We start from the raw sequence: 21,660 nt of genomic DNA, 5'->3' as shown, positions 1-21,660 counted from the left end.
TTCCAACCTAAATGATTCTGTGATTGTATATAATTTTGTTCATATACACCACAACTTCCTTTTTTCTCTTTTTCCGATCTGTTCTCTAACACATTGAATTTAGAATTTGTGCTCCTTTTTGTACATGTAAATGTGGATATTCAGAGTCTTGTATTTTGTAGATGCATTATAGTTCAAGAGGGACATGCTGTGTTTGGCTTTAGCTTGTGAAACTGTGGAGACTTACTTTCCAATTAACTTGTTCTTGGTATGTGCAGCAATTATTTCAATTTTTAGCTATCAAAACACTACTAGCTTGTTGCTGTTCACACTAAATAGTATCTGCTCAAAACAAATACTAGCTTCTGTTCTGTGCAGCTTATAACTTACTGTAACTAGATAACACCTTAATGTGGTTGTGGTGTAATTTGGTGTATGCAGTATGTTGGTAGAATTATAGTGATTTGGAATAATAAAATATCTGTTAACAAGTTAACATTAAAGCTTACTTGATCTTCTGTTTACTCACTTTGGACACAAACTAGCCAGGCAGCAGAACTCATTATCTTGAGCTCTGTAATTGAGCCTTTTTGAAAAGAGGGTAAATAATGACCAGTGTATAATCAGATCGGACAATGTTGTGTATGAGGTAGCTGACGAAAGGTTAGTTGCTATGTTTTTGACTTACCAGTTGAAATGGAAACTTGCGCATCATGCCAATTAGTACAAAGATTTAATCAGCATTATATAATAGTTGGTTCTCAGAAAAACAACTGGTAGTGCCCCAGTTTTCATATGTATTTAGCTCTTTTTGAAGTTTTTGTGATTTTTTTTTTTGACACATGCTTCTTAAATAATTGTAGTTTTAACAGGTGGTTCAGATGAATCTTGAGTTTGGCGTAAGAAAGCACCTGGAAATCCAGAAGGAAAGGAATTTGAAAACTTAAGTGCCATGTTATCTATTCAGAAATGTTTTGAGGGGTAGAGTTAAATGAGCATATAGTTATTCAGTAGTTTGACCATATGGAAAAAATAGGGTAAGTATATATCAGCTGTGGAATAAATATTTATCAACAATATCCTGTTGTTGATACCTGCTCCCTTCATTGTGCTAATACAACTGTTAGCAGGGCTATATTGTAAAGGAGATCACTCCATGACCTGAATTAGAAATAGTGCAATAACAGATGGTTGCAAGCTGTGGGACTGGTACAGGCATGAGGAGGAAGAAAGAAAATTCTTGGTTGGTCTTTGCCACTAAAGCCAATGAGTTATGTGAAGTATATATTGACCTGCATTTTGCTCTAGCTCTTCAAAAATTGTGTATTCTTCTCTACAAAAATCAAGGAGTTTTGAAGTGAGGGAGAAATAAAATAGTTATGCTTGTAAACATGAAAGATACAACTGTCTCACCACTGGCAATATCTTAATATTCTTTAAGAGATCATACTGAATCATCAGCTGTGAGTAGTAGCCCTGTTAAGTAATGTGTCTGCTTATGGATCTGTATTGTTCAGTGCAGGTAGCTGCAGAATTTGGACTCCAGTGTGCTTGAAGAATAAAAGTTCTATTAAGTTATTTATCTGTCTTCATACAGTTGGTTTGCAGATGCACAAAAATCATTCAAGGAAGAAAAAAACCTTGGAAAATTGCAAAACTTCATTGAAACTACATCAGCAGTAGCTGTATATTGTGTTAGCGTTGAAACCTGATGGACATGTTACTCGGCTAACTTGTGGAACTTGAGTTACAGAAATCCGGAACTTTGCAAGAGGCTCATTTATTAACACATCGCATCTCGTCATAAGGGAATTTGAGAAGTATATAGATCATATCCAATTACTGCAGAGGAATATTAGGGCTGTTATTGTGAAAGTGCACAGCAGGTTTAAAAGGAATTAGAGGAGTTCAAGGGCAACAGGGTCCATATGTGATACTAAAACGATTAGACAGGGCTGTACTCTAATGTCCCTGACAATGTGTTTGTGGATCCTGGGGGTGGTATCACAGATGTAGGCAACATAAATCATTCAGGTTTGTGTGTTGTCATTAAATAACATCTACAACCACTCTAAGAGATGAAATACTGGGATGGATGGGCTGTTGGTCTTGCAAGGAGAGCATTTCTCATTTTCTTATAATGTAAGTTCTTCTAGTAACTTCTCTTACTTGGGGAGCAGCAGAGTGTTGCTAAGTTCTCTTAGGTATGAAATAAGAATAGAGTGAAAGCCAAAGGAACTTCTAAGTGGAGGGGAAAAAAAAAAAACAACTTGTGAATAACCTGATATCATTTTGTGGAAACCAGCAATAAGTCTTGCATTCTTACCTTTGTAATGAGACTAGAACTAATGAAGCACATCTCTGTAATACTGACTGTGAAATACTTGGGTTCAACATCTTTGTAGGAGCAAAAATACAGGGAAAGAGTCATTATAGTAGCAGTAGCTTTGTAAAAATTGAAAGTCGTTGTAGAGGAGGCTTGCCAAAAATGACCCTTCAGAAAGAACAGGCAAAATGGGCAAAGCTCTTGCTGGTGGCATGGGAATTGCTTAAGAATAGTTTATGGGCTCAGAATAAATGTGGATATATCCATGACCTATCGAAACAGACTCAGAGCTGTTAAGCAACCAAAACTGACATGCCTAAACCACATGAATATAGGAAGACAGCCTTCAACACATAGAAGTAACATCCATATATAGAAATTATAGTAATGTAAAATCATAATAAGGCAGGCTTTGTAATGAAAAACAATGAAGAAAATCTTAGCAGTGGATTAAAATGTCTTTTTATAGATATTTAAAATGATCTGGGAATAGGTGGAGTTAGGCTTCATATTTATCACTTTTTTTAAAGATCTGTGGAGCTGAGAAGAGTTGAGAAATTGCATACCTTTATGTTGATTTTTGAAACTAGTACATGAGTGGAAACTATAACACAAACTTGAACATATGGATAAGTAAATCATGGGGCAGAATCAGTATATTGTTTGTAGATGAGTCATGCCTGTTGGTCAGATGGCATGGAGAAGATGATGCAATTCTAGTGTAGTTAGACTTGAAAGGTTACTACTAAGGTCTCTCACAAAAAGCTCTCAAAGAAATGTCAATGGTGAGGTTCATCATAAATGAATTCTTGATTAGAATAAAACTTTCAGGAGCAGTTTTCAAAATAGAAACAAGTCACCAAGGAAACCTTAAAGGAATTTCTGCAACTACCTCACCAATTTATCCTGGTTTCCAGATTCAAAACAGCTCAAATAATGAGGGGACAAAATTTACTTGCTAAAACCAGGTTAAAATACAGAATCTTCATACTCATTGGGTGTTCTAACTTGGATGATAGTTGTGTGAGGTAATGCAGTCATGCACATGAAGGTGTGGCAGAGGAAAACTAGTAATTTGTTCTGCTCTGTAGGAAACTGAACTAGGTGGATTTTTAGTAAGACTTTATGCGTTTGTAGTCTTCTAACTGACGATACCAAAGAGTCTTTTATTCTTTCTTTTGGTGTATAATAACCCTATTTATATGTACAGGTAAGTAGGCAAGAATATAGCCTATGTATGTTGCAGTTTTGTGGCACTGATGTTGGCAATTTTCCAACAGAACTTTTATGTTTGACGTAGTGCTCCAGTGATGATAACTTTTTTCTTAGCTAGTGTACGCTGGTGTTGCACACTCCCCGCCTTCTCCAGCCCATACAGAAGCTTAGCGTGGTAGTCTTGTACTTCTGGGGACAGGGATCATTCCTTCAGACTTTAGCACGCCCATCTACTCGTGGCCAGTTGCCAGCGGACCTGTAAACTGCCTGCTAAGGATTTAAACTTTTCTAGCCTGACACAATGTCAGCAGATAAAATCTCTCTAATCTTGAAACTCAGGGAGATGCATTTAAAGTCCAATTCTAATGTTAAATTCCATTTGTTGTGAAGGAAGACAAGCTTGTTCAAACTAATGTGGGTGCTGGACACTAACTCTGTAGGGTACTATAGCCTTAGGTGTAGGCATTCTTGGGGTGTAACTTTTAGAGACTAAGTTGTCACTTATTAACCATGCTAATGTCCACAGCCCTAAAGTGAGGGTTACATTGACATTTGATTTGTTGCAATAGTGTATTTCAAAGGATCCCTAGAGGTGATTAGGTATAGATGGGATGAGAAATAGATGATAGTAACTGCTGTTCATGAGCACTCTTCCTGACTTGTTTTGGGGAACAAACTTGCATATAAATATCATGGAACTTCAGGTTTGCATGAATAATATAACAACCAAACCTTAATATATTACTGGAATTATAGTCCCATTGGTGTTAATGAGAACTCTGCCTTCAGGTAAGAACAACTGAGGAAACCTATCATGTATAATGGTGATTTGATAGTAACTCTGACAGTGGAGTGAGAAGATGTGAAAGTAAAGATATGTTCCAGCAGAGCCTGTTCTTGCTTTGTGACAATCCAAGCATGTGGCTTGTTAGTAGCGTTGCTGAAAAAAATGTACAAGACTGTATGATCTGAATAAAGCATTACTTTTTCTTCTGTAGAATTGCTTCATTTATCCAATCTGAAAAATTTTTTATAACTCTGGGCACTTAGCCTGGATATTTTGGACATTGACTGAATAGATTTTGGTCCCATGGAAAGCTAAATACTTGGAAGCATGGTTAAACCATAGAGTAAAAACAGTGATCAGTTCTGTCTGTACATTGTGGTTTGAACCTAGCTGTTCATATCTCCAACATTCTGCCTTAGAGAACAGAATCGTAAGGTAGGTATCTGCTAATTTTCTTCTAGAAGAATTTTGCCTTAAGTATTTAAGAGTTAATGATTATTGCTATTAAAATACAGTATTCTGTGTGGGGTTTATTTCTATGGCATGCTCAGCCAGGCAGCTGGTGATCTTTAGTTATAGACCTTTCTGGTTTTGTTTGACTCTGTAATTTGCTGGTTGGAATAACTATATTAATGTACTTTACTAATCTCTTGTTTATAATGCTAGATGTTAAATTCAGTATGCACATGTTCTTGTCAGAAATTCGTCAGAGGACCACAGCTCAAAGAAATGCTTCTACGCCTCTGCCTGCAACTCCTAAACAAGGCTCTCCAAAATCACTGGTTCCAGGATCTCCTAATCTGCAGAGAGACACATCAGCTCTGAGTGGACCCCCAGAAAGAACTGTTGTGCCATCCTTGCAGTCTAATGTTTTGCCAAGGCGCCCTGGATCTCCTGCTACTTCAGTGCCTGGAATGGGTAAACACAGCACTTAATGTTATTTACAGTTTATATTGTTTTCTCTGGTTACCAATAAAATAGGCCATTTTCAGACAGTATGGAAATGGCATTTCATTTGGAAATAGCAGAGCAGTTATCTGATTAAGCAGGAGTTCCATATTCAATTAGCCATAACTCTTTACAGCTGGCACCTTTTGATGCTGAAACCTATTGCCTGAGCTCGTTTAACTGTTATGGCTTCTTTGTTTAAATGGCAATAAAACTTTGCAGTATTCTGTAGTCAACAATATAGCATACCTTTTTATGCTCTTAGTTTAGAGGAGCTCTACACTTATATAAATCAGGTACAGAGGAGAACACTTTCAGAATACATTCATGTTTCTCGCTAAACCCTGCACATATTTTTTAACATGCATCTTGACATTTATTTAAACTTTTACTCTAGGAGGTATAGTCATGCAATCTATACTCATAGATTAAAGTGTAAAATACCAAATACACCAGAAAAGTTGTCTGTGTTGTAGCTTAATTCTTGTAAAATCACATTGGTGTGTTGGTACCGAGTCAAAAGTTTAGCAACAAGTTGATACCTGGTAGAAATGAGTGCTCCTTAAAATTTGGTTTCATATCCTGAAAATACTTTTCCCTTGATTCCTGACTTGGTGTTCAGATGGAATGCACTTTTTTTAAATAGAACATGAACTAAATTCTATAGGAGGGATAGCAAAATTTGAGAGCTTTGGGGGGGAGGTGTTGTTCTCATTATCCTCATGGATGGTAAAGCCACGTATGGGTTAGTGCCAGGCCTTTCATTTGTTGCAGGATGTCTGGAAAGTTGGATCACAAGGCAAGAAAGGAGATGAAATGCTGTCTTGAAAATAGAAGGGATGCAACTTGCCAAGAATCTTCTGAGTACCACTGTAATGTGGAGTAGTTCTTTGCTCTTTATACAGTGATCAAGAATATTTTTCTCTGCCCCAGGTTCCTGATTTTTAACTTTAAGTTACTTAAGTCTTACAAACTGTATGTCCTTGCTTACTAACTTCCATGATAAAATCTGAAAGTAGGACTATACGTAATATATTGACATTCGATCTCCTAATGGATGATCTTGGGCAGCTGAATGTTAAAATGCCTGTTCATATTGTTTAGTGTAGTGGAATAAACTTGTCATGAAAAGTTGTGATCTCTTGCTTCTCTTCAGAGTCCATTAAGCATTATTTTTTGTTAGTCATTGTTTACCTGTATTACAAAACTGCTAAATTTGTTTTTATCCATGAAGTGAACTGTAAAGGCAAGTTATTAATAAGTCTTGATTATCTTGAAGTATCAGAAATCAGCTCCTTGCACCAGGAAGTTGGTAATTTGGTTACAAACCAAGTTTACTGAAACCTGCTTATTGAAAACTCCTTGATGAGTTTAAAATCGCATGCTCCTTCTTGTTTAAGAAGCTGGCTATATAATAAAATAATACCAGCTATATAATAGTTTTATTCTTAAGGGAAGATTCAGGCATCTTGAATAAGCTGGATGAAATTCAGCCTTTACTGCAGAAATGGTTTAGAGGAAGAAGGAAAAAAAAAATTAATGGACTTGCTTGAAAGGACAGTTGCCAAGCCTATTAATTAAAATATTTAATGTAGATTTTGTGATAATGCTTTACAGGCACATATGGTTTTTTCACTAATAACTGGTATTTTGACCAAATGTGTTATTTTGTCATAGATAGCAATGGAAGCCACTGGACTTGTCAGTTAATGTGGAAGCCCTGTTTTCTCTTGAATTTCCCCAAACCTTCCAGGCATATAAAATCTAAGTCATGTAGCTGTAGTGAAAACTATGTAAATTCAGTATCTATAAGAGTAATATAATTGCATCTAAGTTTATGCATGGCTTGCAACAAATATGAATAGCCTTAATTATCTCTACTTTAGAGAAGATTAATAATTCATTTTCATTATACTATATTTTGTAGAAGAGAATCAATTTAACGTGTATTACCACAGAGCTCCCATATGCTTGAAAATTAATAACCAGCAGGTAGTTGAGAGTTTGCCAAGCTTTGCAGAAATGACCAGTCTTTCTACAATGATTGCTTTTGATGTTTATATTAATTACTGGTGTCCATAACAGCATGAGAACTAAGATGGTTGGTTTGAGTTATTAGTAGGCAGGTAATTGAAGTTGTTCTTGGAGAATGTTGTGATGTTTCATTCTAGGTAACTTTATTTAATTTTTACCTTGTTTATTAACTTCTAGAAACTTATCATATTTTGGTGATATACGGGTCATATGAAAATTTGGCCTTTTGAATATAGGGCTAAATACACGTTTGAGTGTTAGCCAGGTATTCATAAAATTATTCTAGAGTTTTAATTTTATTGCAGATTATATCAGTGCTCCAGATCTATACTTCACACCTACGTCGGATGTTGTCCATTCACTTTTTTTAATGGAAGTATTGGGTCTTTCAGGTGCTTTAGGAAATGCATTTTGCCTGAACTCTTCTCTGGACAGCTTTTTCAAAATCTATAAAATGAAGCATTAGGTCCAGTTTATGTTGCACTGAATTTGTTCTGCCTTGCTGCAGTGAGGATTTTCTTAGTCTGGCTTCCTGCTTGTTGACAGAATACAGGAATAACTTGGGAATGCATTCACATTACTATCTTCTGAATTCAGTTCTCTTGTTTGTGAAAATGAGGGCTATTCTAGAAACACTTGTGTTGAGCATGAAACTTTTTTGTGCTTATTGAAGGGTTGTAAATTGCAGTATTTTCTGATGAAATTTTATTGTGCTTGTAAAGATCAGGACAGTCCATTTAGGTCAGTTATCCAGTATTGATGAGAGGTGTTTTGAAAGGCTGTGCTGATGGAAGTATTACAACCTTAATGGCAGGAGTAGTCTCATTCTATGTGTCGCACTTCGAGAAGGCACTGCTGAAAATGTTTGATTCCTACAATGTTTCTGATGTTTGCCATGGAGGATGGAGGTTCTCTGTACATGGCATTCATATTGAGGTTTACCACAATGTAGCACATTCTACCACAAGTTACTCTTTTTCCTTTGTTGTTCCAATCTGTGAAGTTTAAAAGCTAGAAAGCTTGAGATGGTAATTGCTGCCAGTTACATCTTAATGCTGTATTTAAACTTAAGGCCCATCTTGGATCAGCTTATCAAATAGTAAGACTTTCTGTGTTGTCTTTGCCTATGTGTACTCTACTTAAGAGGTATGTGTTACTTCTGTGCGTATCTTTATGAAAGAGTATCAGTTTTACTGGAAGCTATGACTGTGCATGTCCTGGTGCTGTCCCCAGCTAAGGTGCTACAAGAAAGTTAAATCTGTCTTCTGAGAAGCTTGAACTCCACTGTTTTTTTCCATGGTGTCACTCAAATGTCCTTCAAATGTCCTCCTTTGCTAACAAACTCTACTCTTTTGGTAGTCCTTTATTTGGATTTTTTTAAAAATCTTTTTGCATCTTCAGATAGTGGGTTCAGATTGTTTTACCCTTTAGCTTCCTCTTTTTTTATTGGGCTTTATGGGGGATTCTGTGAAACATACCTTCCCAAGAAAAATATTGGAAGCATACAGCAAATTGAAAAGAAAATTGAAGCCTGAATCTGTGGTCATTAAAAGCCTTTCTTTTAAGCCATGCCTTTGTGTATCTTTTTTACTGGATATCGTGAGAGTAGCTACAAGCCAGAACTCTTCCCTGAGAAAATGCTGGTTGCTTTTTGTGCCTTGAGAATTTTACTTCTACGAATTAGATATACTTAATTCTTTCATGGCTTCAGATTACCATATCCTCATCTCAGTACGAAACCTGCTAATATTAGTTCAATTCTTTCTGTCTAACCTTCTTAACTATCTTGAGCTTCAATAGGACTTCCGTGTAGTTACAAGTCCTTTTGTTGTTGGGTTAAACTGAGTCTTATCTGTCACGTTTCATAATTTTGTCTTCAGGTGACTTGAAGCTGACCATTTTGTCCCAGTTTCAGAATTCTAAAAGGACTGGTTCATTGTCCTATTCAAACATCCTTTTTTGTGGCCTTTGAATGCGATTCATAAAGATCTTATGGAAATACATTTTAAGTATTTATTTCCCCCTCCCCCAAGTGCCACTTAATTATTTTGCATTCAAGGCTATCTGTCTGGTATCTGTTTGTTGAAAGTACTGTAAATTAATACCTCCTGTGCTTGTGTAAAATGTGTCTTGGCCAGGTGTGTGGCCTTGGGAAGAAGTTTCAGATACTCAGTTATTTGAATGGTCACATTCAAATTATTATTTATTATTTATTCAGACTTAGTTTCTTACCAAATTGCATTTTGCTCATTATGTCTAGCATCTTCTGTTTTAAGGCTGGAAAGAAAGGTAGATGTAAGAACTTAAAGCTACATAAATGGAAATTGGCAGCTTGCAGTGGTCTTGTGCAATAGACCAGATGTTTTAAAACTTTGTGGAGAGACAAGTTTGTGCCACTGGTCTACCTTAACTGCCATATGTAAACAGAGGTGAAAAAGGTGGTACCAGCTATTGCTGTTACGTGTTCTTAATGGAGTTTTATTTGGATGGTAGTTTGTTAAACACATGGGATATGAAAAATGATATCTTAATAGTGGCCTTCTGGCTTCTTTGACCAGCATAAATCTGAAATTATCCAACTTTCTGTTAAACATGGGATTACCAAAATGCCAAATGGCTAGATGGGTTTAACGTGTAGACTGAATGCACAACGAGGGCATGCTTATGTGGTACAGTAATTACACAGAAACCAGTGGGTGCTTCTTTGGTAACATCTTTAGTTCTTCTACTGTTGTAATTGATTTTACCAGATTATTGGTGTAAATTTGAAGTGTTGAATATGTAGAATTGACAGTATAGGAAGAAAATTCAAATAAGGAGTTTTTCTTTGCTTAAAAAGCCTGTATTTGTGAGTAATCAGTAAATACCATTGATGCCTTAAGTTCTTTAGAAATTATAAATTTAATTACATATCCAAGGTGTAAAAGTAGAGTGATTTAATAAGATTATAAGCTAAAGAAGCAGAAGAAGAACCTTCAACTATTATGGGTTTAAAAATCCTACAGTTTTCCTAGTGGACTAAGAAATATGGCTATGTATATTAAGTAGGTGCAATTATTTTATTACACTAGCACACACAGTGAAATATCAGATTATCTATAATAATATAGTTGCAAATAATTTTGACATAGTTTGTGTCTTCCTAGGTCTTCATCCTCCAGGCCCTCCTTTAGCAAGACCTATTCTTCCTCGAGAAAGAGGAGTTGTTGATAGAGTTATTGAATATTTGGTTGGCGATGGTCCTCAGAACAGGTAAAATGTTGCTAAAGGAAATACCTAAACACTTAAGAGATAGGAAGCTTCTTAATCTTTTTTTTTAAGCCAGTTGCATCAAGGTTAAAAGAATAGCAAATTAATTTGTCGGAAATTTTCATAATGAAATGGCCCTTTCTTAGTGCTTCACCTGAAATCTCTTTGCAGTAAAAATTGTAACATTTTGACAAAATTAATCTCCACTTTGGGTGGTATTAGCCATGTGATACAAAGAAGAATCTATGCTTAAGAAGGTAAATTAATTATATTGAACTAAAGAAAATAATTTTATTATCTTAGCACTTCAGCTTATTACCATTACAAATGCTTTTAGATTGCCATCAGAACTTCCATGTTAACCATGGTCACTTGTCATATTGACTGTATTCTAATGAAATATAAACTTAACTTGGATGTTGTTTTCTGACAATGATGATACTAAAAATATGTTGAACCATGAGGTTTAAATTGTAGCTAAGACTATTTCACTGTTTTTAAACCAACTTTAAAACCTATTTTTTAATATACAGATTTAGTTTGCTTTAAAGGATAATAATTGCACTGTGGAAATTACCTTTTAAGAGTAAATATCTAAGCTATTAGTCAATATCTAAGGTAAAATGCATCTCACTTCAGTGTGTTATTACTTAAAGGTATGTAATTATATATTATTCATGTTTTCTAGGTATGCCCTTATATGTCAGCAATGTTTTTCTCACAATGGTATGGCTTTGAAGGAGGAGTTTGAATACATAGGTAAGAGCTAATCTGTGGTAGACTCTCTAGTCAATTGGCTTAAGTTTTATAACTAGCATGCATCATACTTCATTTCGGTTGCAGTTAAGTGCTTAACTGACACTGTGAAATGCCACTTCATATGGGAACAGTTTTATGGGAACTTATTACTCTGTATCTTAAGATTCACTTCAAGACTTAGAGAAGTGCTTTATTGCAACCTTCAGGCCAAGGATTTTATGTGTAGAAAACGATTCAGTAGAAATAAGCCTCCTCCAATACATCCCTGAGAATTGCTACTGGCTATGAATGGTTCTCAGAAGGGTTTTATGTTGGGAAACTATCTGACATTAAAGTGTGCCTCTCTTACCAGAACTTAAACAAAATTTTGCTTTGGCAAGAAGATCTTGGGGGGGGGTATTGGAAAAGGAGTGGGAACAAGCCCTAGGGGGCTATATGTGAATTTATGGCTGACAGTAACTTAAGACAGACACAGCTCTTTATTGAACACAGATGTTTTATTTTGCCTCCTTTCTACCACAAGTGTAAGCCTGATGTTTAAGAAATGAGGGAATCTTAATAAACCTTCTATTTAATTTTGTTTCGCTTAATTTTATGAATAAATACACAGCATTGTAAGAACAAGCTGAACGTCTCCTATGGAACCAAAGATATGTAGTTGGTATGTCAGCTTAAGTGAGTTCACAATTCAATTGTGTAAGAAATTGCCACTTCCCCCCTTGTTTTTTTTGGGGGAAATATGCACTTAATTATGAAGTGGTATCGAGTACTTCTCCAGAACAAAACTGCTTTTTCTTAATTAAGCACCACTGGAGCAGAATGCTCCTTAAAAAGCAGAGTGAGACATACGTTGCAGAATCCATAGAATCCCCTTAGTCAGAGGGTGAAGAAAGTGGCATCTTAAGGGGAAAAAGAAAATTAATCTGTCAGCCTAATTCTTTTGTAGGAAAGAATAGAACATCACGTGACAACATCTTGTGGTACTGAATTATATTATTTTGTTCATTGTGGTCAAATCTTTCACAGTGGTGGGCAGTACTCGTAAGTGCAGCAGAGCTGAAAGCACAGGTTTTTAAGAAGCAAATGTATGCTGAAGTTAAAAATGGAGCTATATGGAACAGCTTGTGTAAATTTGATGGAGGTACTCTCAGGTACTGATAGTCACTTATTTAATTCTCTGGTTTTAGTATTTTGGACAGTCAGTGTAGAAATAAAGGTGAAACATGAAATGAATTAGTGAGGCTACTTACTGCGTGTGCTTTTGTATAGCATTTAGGTGTGCCTACTGCTTTTTCTTGAATCCTGCAAGAAAAACTAGACCTCAGGCTCCACGACTTCCAGACTTCAGTTTTGAAAAAAAGCAATCTACAGAATTGCGATCTGAAACTGACCCTCTAGAACCTAGAGAGAGAAAGCCCCAGGAGACTCAACAGACAGAAGGTATGTGCTAATCTCATGAAGTCTGCTCTTTTTTAATGTCTAATGAAATCCCCCCGTCATCTGGCTTTCTGTCTAGATGAGTTTTTGTAAGAAGAAGAACAGCTGAAGAACTCGAACACTGTAACAGGCTTCCTAGAGAGGTGGTTAATGCCCAAAGCCTGCCAGTGTTTAAGAGGCATTTGGACAATGCCCTTAATAACATGCTTTAACTTTTGGTCAGGCCTGAATTGGTCAGGCAGTTGGACTAGATGATCATTGTTGGTCCCTTCCAACTGAAATAGTCTATTCTATTCTAACTTCATAGTGGGTGCAGTTTATATTTTTTTAGTTCTTCTTGTCCCTGCTTCTAGCTTAGCTTGTTGATACAATTGTCTTCTGTCTACCCTAAAATTTCTTCGTATTAGGAAATATGTCTCATGCAAATCATGGCATAACAACATTTTTCACTCTAATGTTACTGATAAACAGATGGAAGATAGCACTGTAAATGACAGAAATAGTTAAGAAGGGAATATGTCCTTAACTGGTTAACTTTCACTGTGTTCAGCAGGTCATTTGATTGAGGTGTGTTGGAATTTCTGCCTTTGTTCCTTTTGCTGTTTTCCTCAGGGCAGGAAAATCTAGTAAAACTGCCTTGTTTAAAATCAGGGAGTTCAAAGACAAATTGTCAGTTTTAATTTAGCATAGTTCCTTTTGAGACGTTTTATAGTCTGCAGATACAGTAGGCATCTGGTGTACAGCCAACAGGAAGATGCAGTGTTTTAAAAAACTCCAGAAATCATAATTTCAAACCAGAGAATCTCCGCTCAGATGTGCTATTGAGTACTTGATGGGATTTTACGTTAGTTTAAACAGAGATCACGAGGGGGAAGCTATTGAATAGTGCACGGCCCTGAGATTCAGGCTAGAAACATACCAACTGTGGAAAACTGTCGGAGTGTAATAGAAGAAATGTTTCTGCTCGATTATCTTAAATGGGGAGTACGAAATGGCATTGGCCTTTACTTTCTGGCATGAGAAGGCTGCATGAGGCTGGTAGGGAAGTCATGTCTAACTATAGCCATCTCTGGGTGTGGTCTGGTGCAGGTGCCTTATAGAGAAAACTTAGTTTCTTTTCCTGTGTCATAGCGCACTCTTACTTCATTAAAAGTACTATTACTAGCATGAAAGTAAGACTGAAATCAGATGCATGAAGCTAAGACGATGCAAATGTCATCTTTGCCTTCAAATGATCTGGTTATCTTTTCAGTGAGTGGAGGGTAGGTTAGTAGCTTCCTGGCTGCTTTTAAAGTTAAAAGATTCTTACAGAAAAGACATAATTTGTTACTGGTGTCTTCAAAACTCCGCTTATTTTCCTCTGTGTGAATCAAATGGGGAAGCCCTTAAAGATGGATATTCAGCTCTTGGAGGTGTGTGCCTCGAGGGCTTCTGAGTATTATCCGTAACTGCAGGTTTTGGGAGAAGGGGGTGCTAATTAAGCTGGTACTATCACTGAAGGAAATGTTTATCAAACTATGCCTTTAATGGGTCTGAGCTCCTGAGTCAGTTTACAGATGTTGTAAAATATGTAAAACCTTAAGAATTAGTGTGATATTTTCATTAGGCACTTAAGATGTAGGAGTGAAAATTCTGCAAAATAATTTTTGCTTTTTTGAAAGCAGAATTTTATCGTGTATTTCAGGATAAAATATAGGGTGGTTTTATTGCCGTAAACATGATTTTACCAATTTACCTTTAACACTGAAAATTGCTTGTTTTTTGTTGGTGTGGCCTTGTATTAATGTGCTGCTTTATTTAACAACAACAAAAGAAGCGACTGTCGGGTTCATTCGCAGTTCTCTTTTCCTGCTAGGAAGCATATGGTGAAATTTTTCAGAAGAGGTGTAGGAAATAATTAACTATTATGCTGACTTTTGATTTTATCTAGCTTAAATATCTAATCTTTTCTGAATATTTAATCTCCAAGATGATATAAACCATTCTGTTTTGATAATTAGTAAACAGCCAGAAATAGAGTATGTGTTAATATTTTACATAATTAATATCTAAGAAATGTCTTGTTGATGTAGAAGAGGCCAGTGCTACCCTACCAGTTTGTCACTGTGCATTAACTGCCTGCGACTTGCCACAAAGTAATCTCTTATGAATAAGAAAATACCATTTTCAGTAAATCACTTTTTCCATCAGAACCCTAATTTGAAACATAAATGCTTACAGGCAGTTGGGCTTTATTAATAAATGAACATATTCCTTGATTGTAAATTTAAGGTATGAAGCTATTATTGAGGTAGAGCTCTGGGGAAGGCTTTTGTTCACTACAGTAATATAGCTGCTGTCATAGGAAGAATAGAGAATATCTTCACTTACAGGTGTAGACAAACATTAACATGAGGAAACCAACTTCACCACAGTGTTGACAACACAGGGAGATCCAACTCTTATCTGTAACTAATTTAAACCGTAGCTGTATAGCTTGAAGAAACTGCAAGCTAATGTGATACAGAAGTGCTGAAAATATTTTCCTTACCAGTCAGCTACTTTTACTAATGAGTTGAGCATGAAGCTGAATCTTTTTTCAGTTGTGTGCTCATGCAGTGACAAGCATGTTGCATGCAACTCCTGTGGATAAGAGATCTGAAGAATGGTTATGGGCAGTGCTGTTGGCATTGAACCTTGGATTTTTTTAATCCTCTGGAAATACGGAGTCGTCAGCTGTCAATCTGATGCAGATTACTGGCACAAATGTTCAGCAGAGTAACTTGGGAAATTTTAGTACCAGAATGAAGTAATATACTTCAGTTCTTTTCTTACCTTTTTCTTAAATGGCTGGATCTTGAATTTTTTTCATCAAAGGCTAGTCGGTTCTCTTACAAGTATTAATGTTCGGATTATATTGAAAAAGCCAACAGCAACCACTTTTACCCTCTTGATTAATTTTTGCCTTCCCTATATTTGGTATTGTTAACCTGTGTTTTTGATTCAGGTTTAGCATTTAGCAATGTTTTGAAGGTTGAAACAAAATTTGACTGTTTCGGTGTTTTGTGGTGAATATCTGGTGCTGATGTTCAGAGGTCTTTATTAGATGCCCTTAAACTTCAGATTTCACCACGGTGGTCAGCCCTTTATGGAGACAGCTTCCTGTGTTGTCTCCAGATTTTTATGGAATTCCTTGACCATCTTGACAAAGTATTTTACAATGATTTAATTCTCTGTCACTTCTAAGGATTCTTGGAATACAGCAACTGCTATTACATTTGAAAGAACTTCCATTTAAAAGGCAGGTGCAGAAACTTGGTTTGTTCAACAGAAGGGTTCACAGTAATGCTGTCCTCCAGAAATAATGCCACTTCAAGTTCATGCTTATTTATGAGTTCTACCAAAAGTAGAGCTTGGCTTTGGGCAAGTGTTATAGGTGGAGCAGAAACTTTATCTTATCTTTTTCAGAGATTTGGCTTGCCTTTTTACCAAATGTGCTCTGCTTTCACAGGACAGCATGAGCCCACTATATTTTTGTAAGCCCTTGTTTCTTTTAGAAGATGTGAGTTTCTGCCTGCTGTGCTCTTTCCTTAGTTCAGCTAATGTGGCTAGAATTCAATGATTTCTCAAGCAGACATGGGTCAACTCACCTTGAGTTTAATGACTTGTAAACAAGTTCTTTGGGTTTAAAAATTTATTATGTTTCCAGTCTACCACAGTTCAGTTTTGCTGAAGAACATAGCTTGCCTTTTTGGTAGGATGTAAAGGGTACACAGAATCAAATGCTATGTTATTATCGGGCTTCTTCTTCAAAGGCTTCAAAATAGCTTTCTGTGATATCAAAGCCATGAACACAGAGTACTGTGAAGCACATGTTCCTTAAAGATATTTCAAACACATGGCACTGTGTGAAAGTCTCTCCTAATGGGGAGCTGCGGTCATGGAGAAAACTTGTCCCAGAGATCTTGAAAGTACAAGTAGAACAGCTACATTTTAGTGCATTTATTGTATACCCTTTTTTTGAATTCCTACATAAGACATACATCTTCTACTTAATTTAACAGTGATGCAGTATTGTGATTTCACTGGTTACGCAGTGAAATACTCTCTGCAACAAGAAGAGGGGTAGCTGATTACTTTACATGTGCTTTCTAAGTACTAAGCATTAAGCAGGAGTGCTGGGGGAAAGAAGGAACTGCTGTAGCCAGGCGCAGGTTTTTTAAGAGCTGTATCAATGCAACTTTAAATTTGCCTCAGGCCGGCATAGGGCTGTTTTGCTGTTGAGAACATGTATGCGTAGCTGTATTCTTCAGTTAAATCATGGATTAAATATTAATCATCAAGGACACTAATTTTCTTCTGTCATATTTTTAAATTTACAGTCAGAGCTTTCTCTTGTGAGCTACTGCTCTTACAATAAGTTAAATTATGAAAAATTGAGATAAAGTTGACTTTAGGCAAGCTTTCTGTTAATCGGTGTATTTAAAATGGAATCACTGTATATATTTAATGAAGGTTGGTCATGTTTATAGCACCACTTACTACGATTGCCCTGACTACTCATTTAAAGGACCTACTCCTTAGTTCCTTGTAACTTTGTCAGACTTAATTATTAGACCAAAATTTTCCATGTAAGTTTGTTCATTTTAACTGTATATTCTGGAGATTCAAGAATTTCATTAAGTTTAATCAAGAGCAAGGTGAAGTGAAAAGCCGTACAATACCTGACAATTTTTTCTTAGAGAAGCAATGTCTCCATACTTTTTAGTAGAATATAAAAATGAAAGCAATATCCTTCTCCTGTTCCTTTGAATATAGTTAATTAGAACATGCACGCGATCACCTTTTCTCCGTTTCATTAGAAGCTTCTGCTTGCTTCTACTAGTGGCTGATTGTCCTTGGGGCTGTCCTCAAACACGTTGTAGATGCTCGGCATCCTTCTGATCAGACTGAGTGAATAGTCTCTTTACCTTGATCAGACGAAGAGCAAGTCACTTCTGCAAAGTGCTAAGCATCATTCACTTGAGGACTGCAGGACTGAAGCCCTGTAAATAAGTAATGGGGTTGGGCTACGCTACAAATGAGTTGAGAGGGCATAGAGTTGTCTCTTCCTCACATCCTATACTTTGACTTGAGCCTGAACAGCAATAAAGGAGGAATGTAACTCAAGTGTGGAGGGATTGTAGCAGGAAAAGGCACATACTTATTCATAGAATTTGAGACTGAAGGAAAAATACAGAGATGAAACAGAAAGAAAATTGACAGTTGGGAGATAAAGATTGAGCGCAGGCTGGGATGGGATCAAGATGGAAATTGAAGAGTAGGAATGGAGAATGGAATAGTCTGGAAAGAAACTGGGAACATTAATTTGCTTGCACAGAAGTAGGGGGATTGACTGTCTGACAGACAGCTTCAGAGAAACTTTGGAACAAGAAGCCAGGGCAGGTGTTGAGCAGCATGTGATTGAGAAAGCAGGGAAGGAAGCTGGATCAGAAGGCAAGCTGGGCTGCAAACTTGCTGAGATGGAAAATCAAATCAGACGAAGAAATGGAGAAGCTGGGCTGTACTGAGCAGTCTGAAGCAGAGCTTGAAACTACCTAGATGGAGCTGTGTGTGGGAAGAGTGGTCTCGAGTTCTTGGTGACGGACCGCAGTTGTACCAGGTCTGCTGGACAAGGGTGTGCAGCAGCTACTTTTGTCAGTCGTGACCTGGGAAGGCAGAGCAATGGTTCTAAAACTTTTAGTCCTGCTTGAAGTCTGTGAATATCAGCCTGAAGCAGTCTGATTACTTTCAGACACCAATGTGTTTTAATAAATATGAAATTACAAACACTTGATAAGGTTAACATTTTTGAGCTGTAACTTTGCATCAGTTTTGCAAACTGCTTGCCTTCACAGTATACATTAATGCTGTATAGTATTGACTAATACTAGTCAATAAATAAACCACCATCAATAATACCTTTCTACAGTACCTTTGTGTCATTTAGTGCAACACTTAGTGTTTGGTTTTTCAGTGGTTATGCTTACTTCAAAATGTGACTGTCTCTTATTTCTCATACACTACTGAAGTCCTATTGTGAAGCTAGAATACTAGAGGTAGTACTAGAGGTAGTACTTATGATAAATATTTTTGACCGATCTCCAAAATATGCTGTTATCAAAGAAACTCCCATCTCAGATTGAGAGTAAAGAGAACTCATGTGTATCCTTCCTACACTTCCTGTGGGAAGACTGGGAATATGCAGTAATTTTCATTGGCTGTTTTGAGATGTTGAGAACTAGATTATTCTAATTTTTTTTCTGGTTTTCTGGCTCCTTATGTTTAAAGTAGTTTCCACCAAATAGAATGTTTAGGTTCTGTGTACAGATTGAACTCTTATAGAAAAAGCTATACAGTTGGTAAAACTTCCATTACCAAGCACAAAGAAGCTGAATTACCATTATGTCTTATTTCTGACACTGTCTCACATTAATGAACAAGTTTAGAAAGATTCTGTTGAGGGAGAACATATACAAATGATAGATAATATTTTCGTAGTGGGTTCTGAACTATTTTCCCTCTTGTTAGGAAAATAAAATAGTTTTTAGCAGTTGAGAACTTCGTGCAGTTACTAGTCAAAACCTGGGTATGATTTAAAAATATTGTTTTGTTTGCTTTTTAAGAATATTAGCTACCTCTTAATTTCTGGAAATGGTTATTTCATAATTTTTCTTTTCACAGAATCTGAAGAAGATACAGCCCAGATCATTGAGACAAATGAGACAGATGATAAAGCACCAAGTCCTGAGCAGCTAAATGACAAGCTAGCTGAAGAAGTTGAAAAAGAAGAAGCAGAAAACATTTCAACAACTGAAGACTCTATTTCAGAGTCTATTTCAGCTGAACAAAGTGAAGAATCTTTAATGAAAGCAGAATAAAGTACTTCAAGTGCCTTCTGTAGCTAGTTTTTTAGCTTTGTTGATGCCTGTTGTTGCTCTTCAGGTGAGCTTTTTTTAATGGTACAACTTAAATCTCGCTTGAGCTTAAACTGCCCCAACTGTCACAGTATGTCAAAGCTATGTGTAAGAGTGGGTATTGTAAATTAAGCATGTGTCTTTAAATAAGTTAACACACAGAATGTATAGTTGGTTGAAGTCTAACAGTTGTAGCCATTGTTCAGTTTGTATATTTAAAAACTTAAAATTTTAAGCTTTGCTAAGGGCGACCTGTAATTTGACATCTCTAGCTGTCACACGTAAAGAGCAATTACTGGCAGCAACTGACCTAGTAGGTTTGGTCTAGTGAACTTAAGATACTTTTTAATGCTTCCCTGTTGAAATGAATTGAGTACATCTTAAATACACAGATGTTTACAAGCTAAAGTGTCATCCGACATTTGACTGAAGCGTATGGAAGTGTCATTACAGTGGTGTTAATGTTATTCATTGTCTAACTTTTTGACAGAATTCAGTTAAATGGCACTCAATAAATGGCATCTCCTTTGGTATTTGCATTGCAGATGAACCAGAGGCACATACATACAAAACTGTTTCGTTGTTTACATAAAATATAGAAAGTCTCTGCACTTGATTGTACTTGAATACAAAGCACTATTTATACCTGTACAGTAATGACAAGATATAAGTGAATTTTGTGCCTTTGTGTATTTTGTTAAAGGAAAATAAAGACATCTAGCAGCAATACTTGCTTTGTGATTCCTAAAACTGAATTTCTGTTCTGCTGTATGCAGCTATTCTGCAGTTACTGTGTGGAAGTTCAGAAGGAATATGACACCTTAAAAAGAGCATGTCTGTATGTAGCTAAGGTGGCTTTGGTAGAATAGAAATGGATCCCTGATCAATAGGGGAAGCACATGTGCATTTGCCTAAACACTTTCCTAACTGTGCCTGAAGTCTGTTGATACTTTTCACTGTTAAAATTACAATGAATATTTGTTGCTGGATTACTGAAACAGTACTTTCTTTATTGTATAGCTTTTCAAGCTAAGGACACTTATGCATTTCCTGTTAAATATAACAGTTGGGAACCTGGACTAGAATTTTTCTGGTGCCTGGAATTGAGGTACCTAAATCAATGAGGGTTTTTTTTTTAAATAAATGCTGACCATGTGTAACTTGGTTGATTTAGTAGTAGTTCTGATAAAAGTTTTATCATGTGAGATGTTCTCTGTGTACCTTAATATATGCAGGGAAGGGGAAACTTCAAAAATATTTTTTTAATCTACCGTCTTGGTCCCAAAGTGAACTGGTTTTACAGTAAAGGTAGTAAAAAGCTAAATCTTAGTAGCTGAAAAGCCCTCTACAAGAAAAACATGTTTCTAAACGTGACCTTAGCATCCATGTCTTTGAGAGACATGATTATTATGTGAACAGCAATAATTAATTTTCTTTTCCAAATATATGCTTTATTTTCTGATTCTTTGGGGTTAGTTTAGAAGCTCAACCCTTATATCAGTCAGAATCAAGTTTGGTGTGTAATTTAGATAAATCGGAAATTTTTTTCTGGTTCACTAACTAAATTGCAATTCATATTTTAATTAGTGGTTTTAATAGACAGAATGTAGGCATGTGATTAAAGGAGTACTTGTAGGTGTTTGGCTATATTTATATAAACAACAATTAGTAAAAACAGGTAACCGTCTTGTGTGTGAGTATCTTAGTTGAGAATACAAAGAAAACGGTCCCTTTTCCAAACATGTCTTAGGATATGGGAAAAGTACAGGGTACAAAGTGATAGTGGAATGCATTGTTTAGTATCTTAAGAGAACGTACCTGATATTTCAGAACTTCTTTAAAATAGAAATAATTTTGCCTGAAAGGTGACACAGCTTACTCATTATTTTGTAAGACTTTCAGATGTTAATCTCTATGTTGCATTTTGTACCTCAGTTTATCTGTTTAAAGGCTGATTTCTTTGGAGAAAAAATAAATATGTTGCAGAATAC

The 21,660-nt window shown here is 36.2% G+C and overlaps 1 protein-coding gene across 1 annotated transcript in view; it reads left to right on the top strand.

Annotated features, from left to right (window-relative positions):
• The window catches only part of LNPK (lunapark, ER junction formation factor), a 43,615-nt gene extending 22,881 nt beyond the window's left edge, over window positions 1–20,734 (top strand). Inside the window, exons 9-13 of the mRNA XM_059820330.1 lie at window positions 5,007–5,225; window positions 10,436–10,541; window positions 11,227–11,297; window positions 12,567–12,737; window positions 19,437–20,734. Coding sequence (XP_059676313.1) covers window positions 5,007–5,225; window positions 10,436–10,541; window positions 11,227–11,297; window positions 12,567–12,737; window positions 19,437–19,633 — 764 coding nt within the window. The 3' untranslated portion in view covers window positions 19,634–20,734. The remainder of the gene's footprint in view (window positions 1–5,006; window positions 5,226–10,435; window positions 10,542–11,226; window positions 11,298–12,566; window positions 12,738–19,436) is intronic.
• Window positions 20,735–21,660: the final 926 nt, after the last annotated feature.

Source organism: Gavia stellata, chromosome 8 (assembly GCF_030936135.1).
Source record: "Gavia stellata isolate bGavSte3 chromosome 8, bGavSte3.hap2, whole genome shotgun sequence".
Taxonomy (NCBI): Eukaryota; Metazoa; Chordata; class Aves; order Gaviiformes; family Gaviidae; genus Gavia; species Gavia stellata.
Note: the sequence above shows the minus strand (reverse complement) of the source record. Positions and strands in the feature narration are given on the sequence as shown.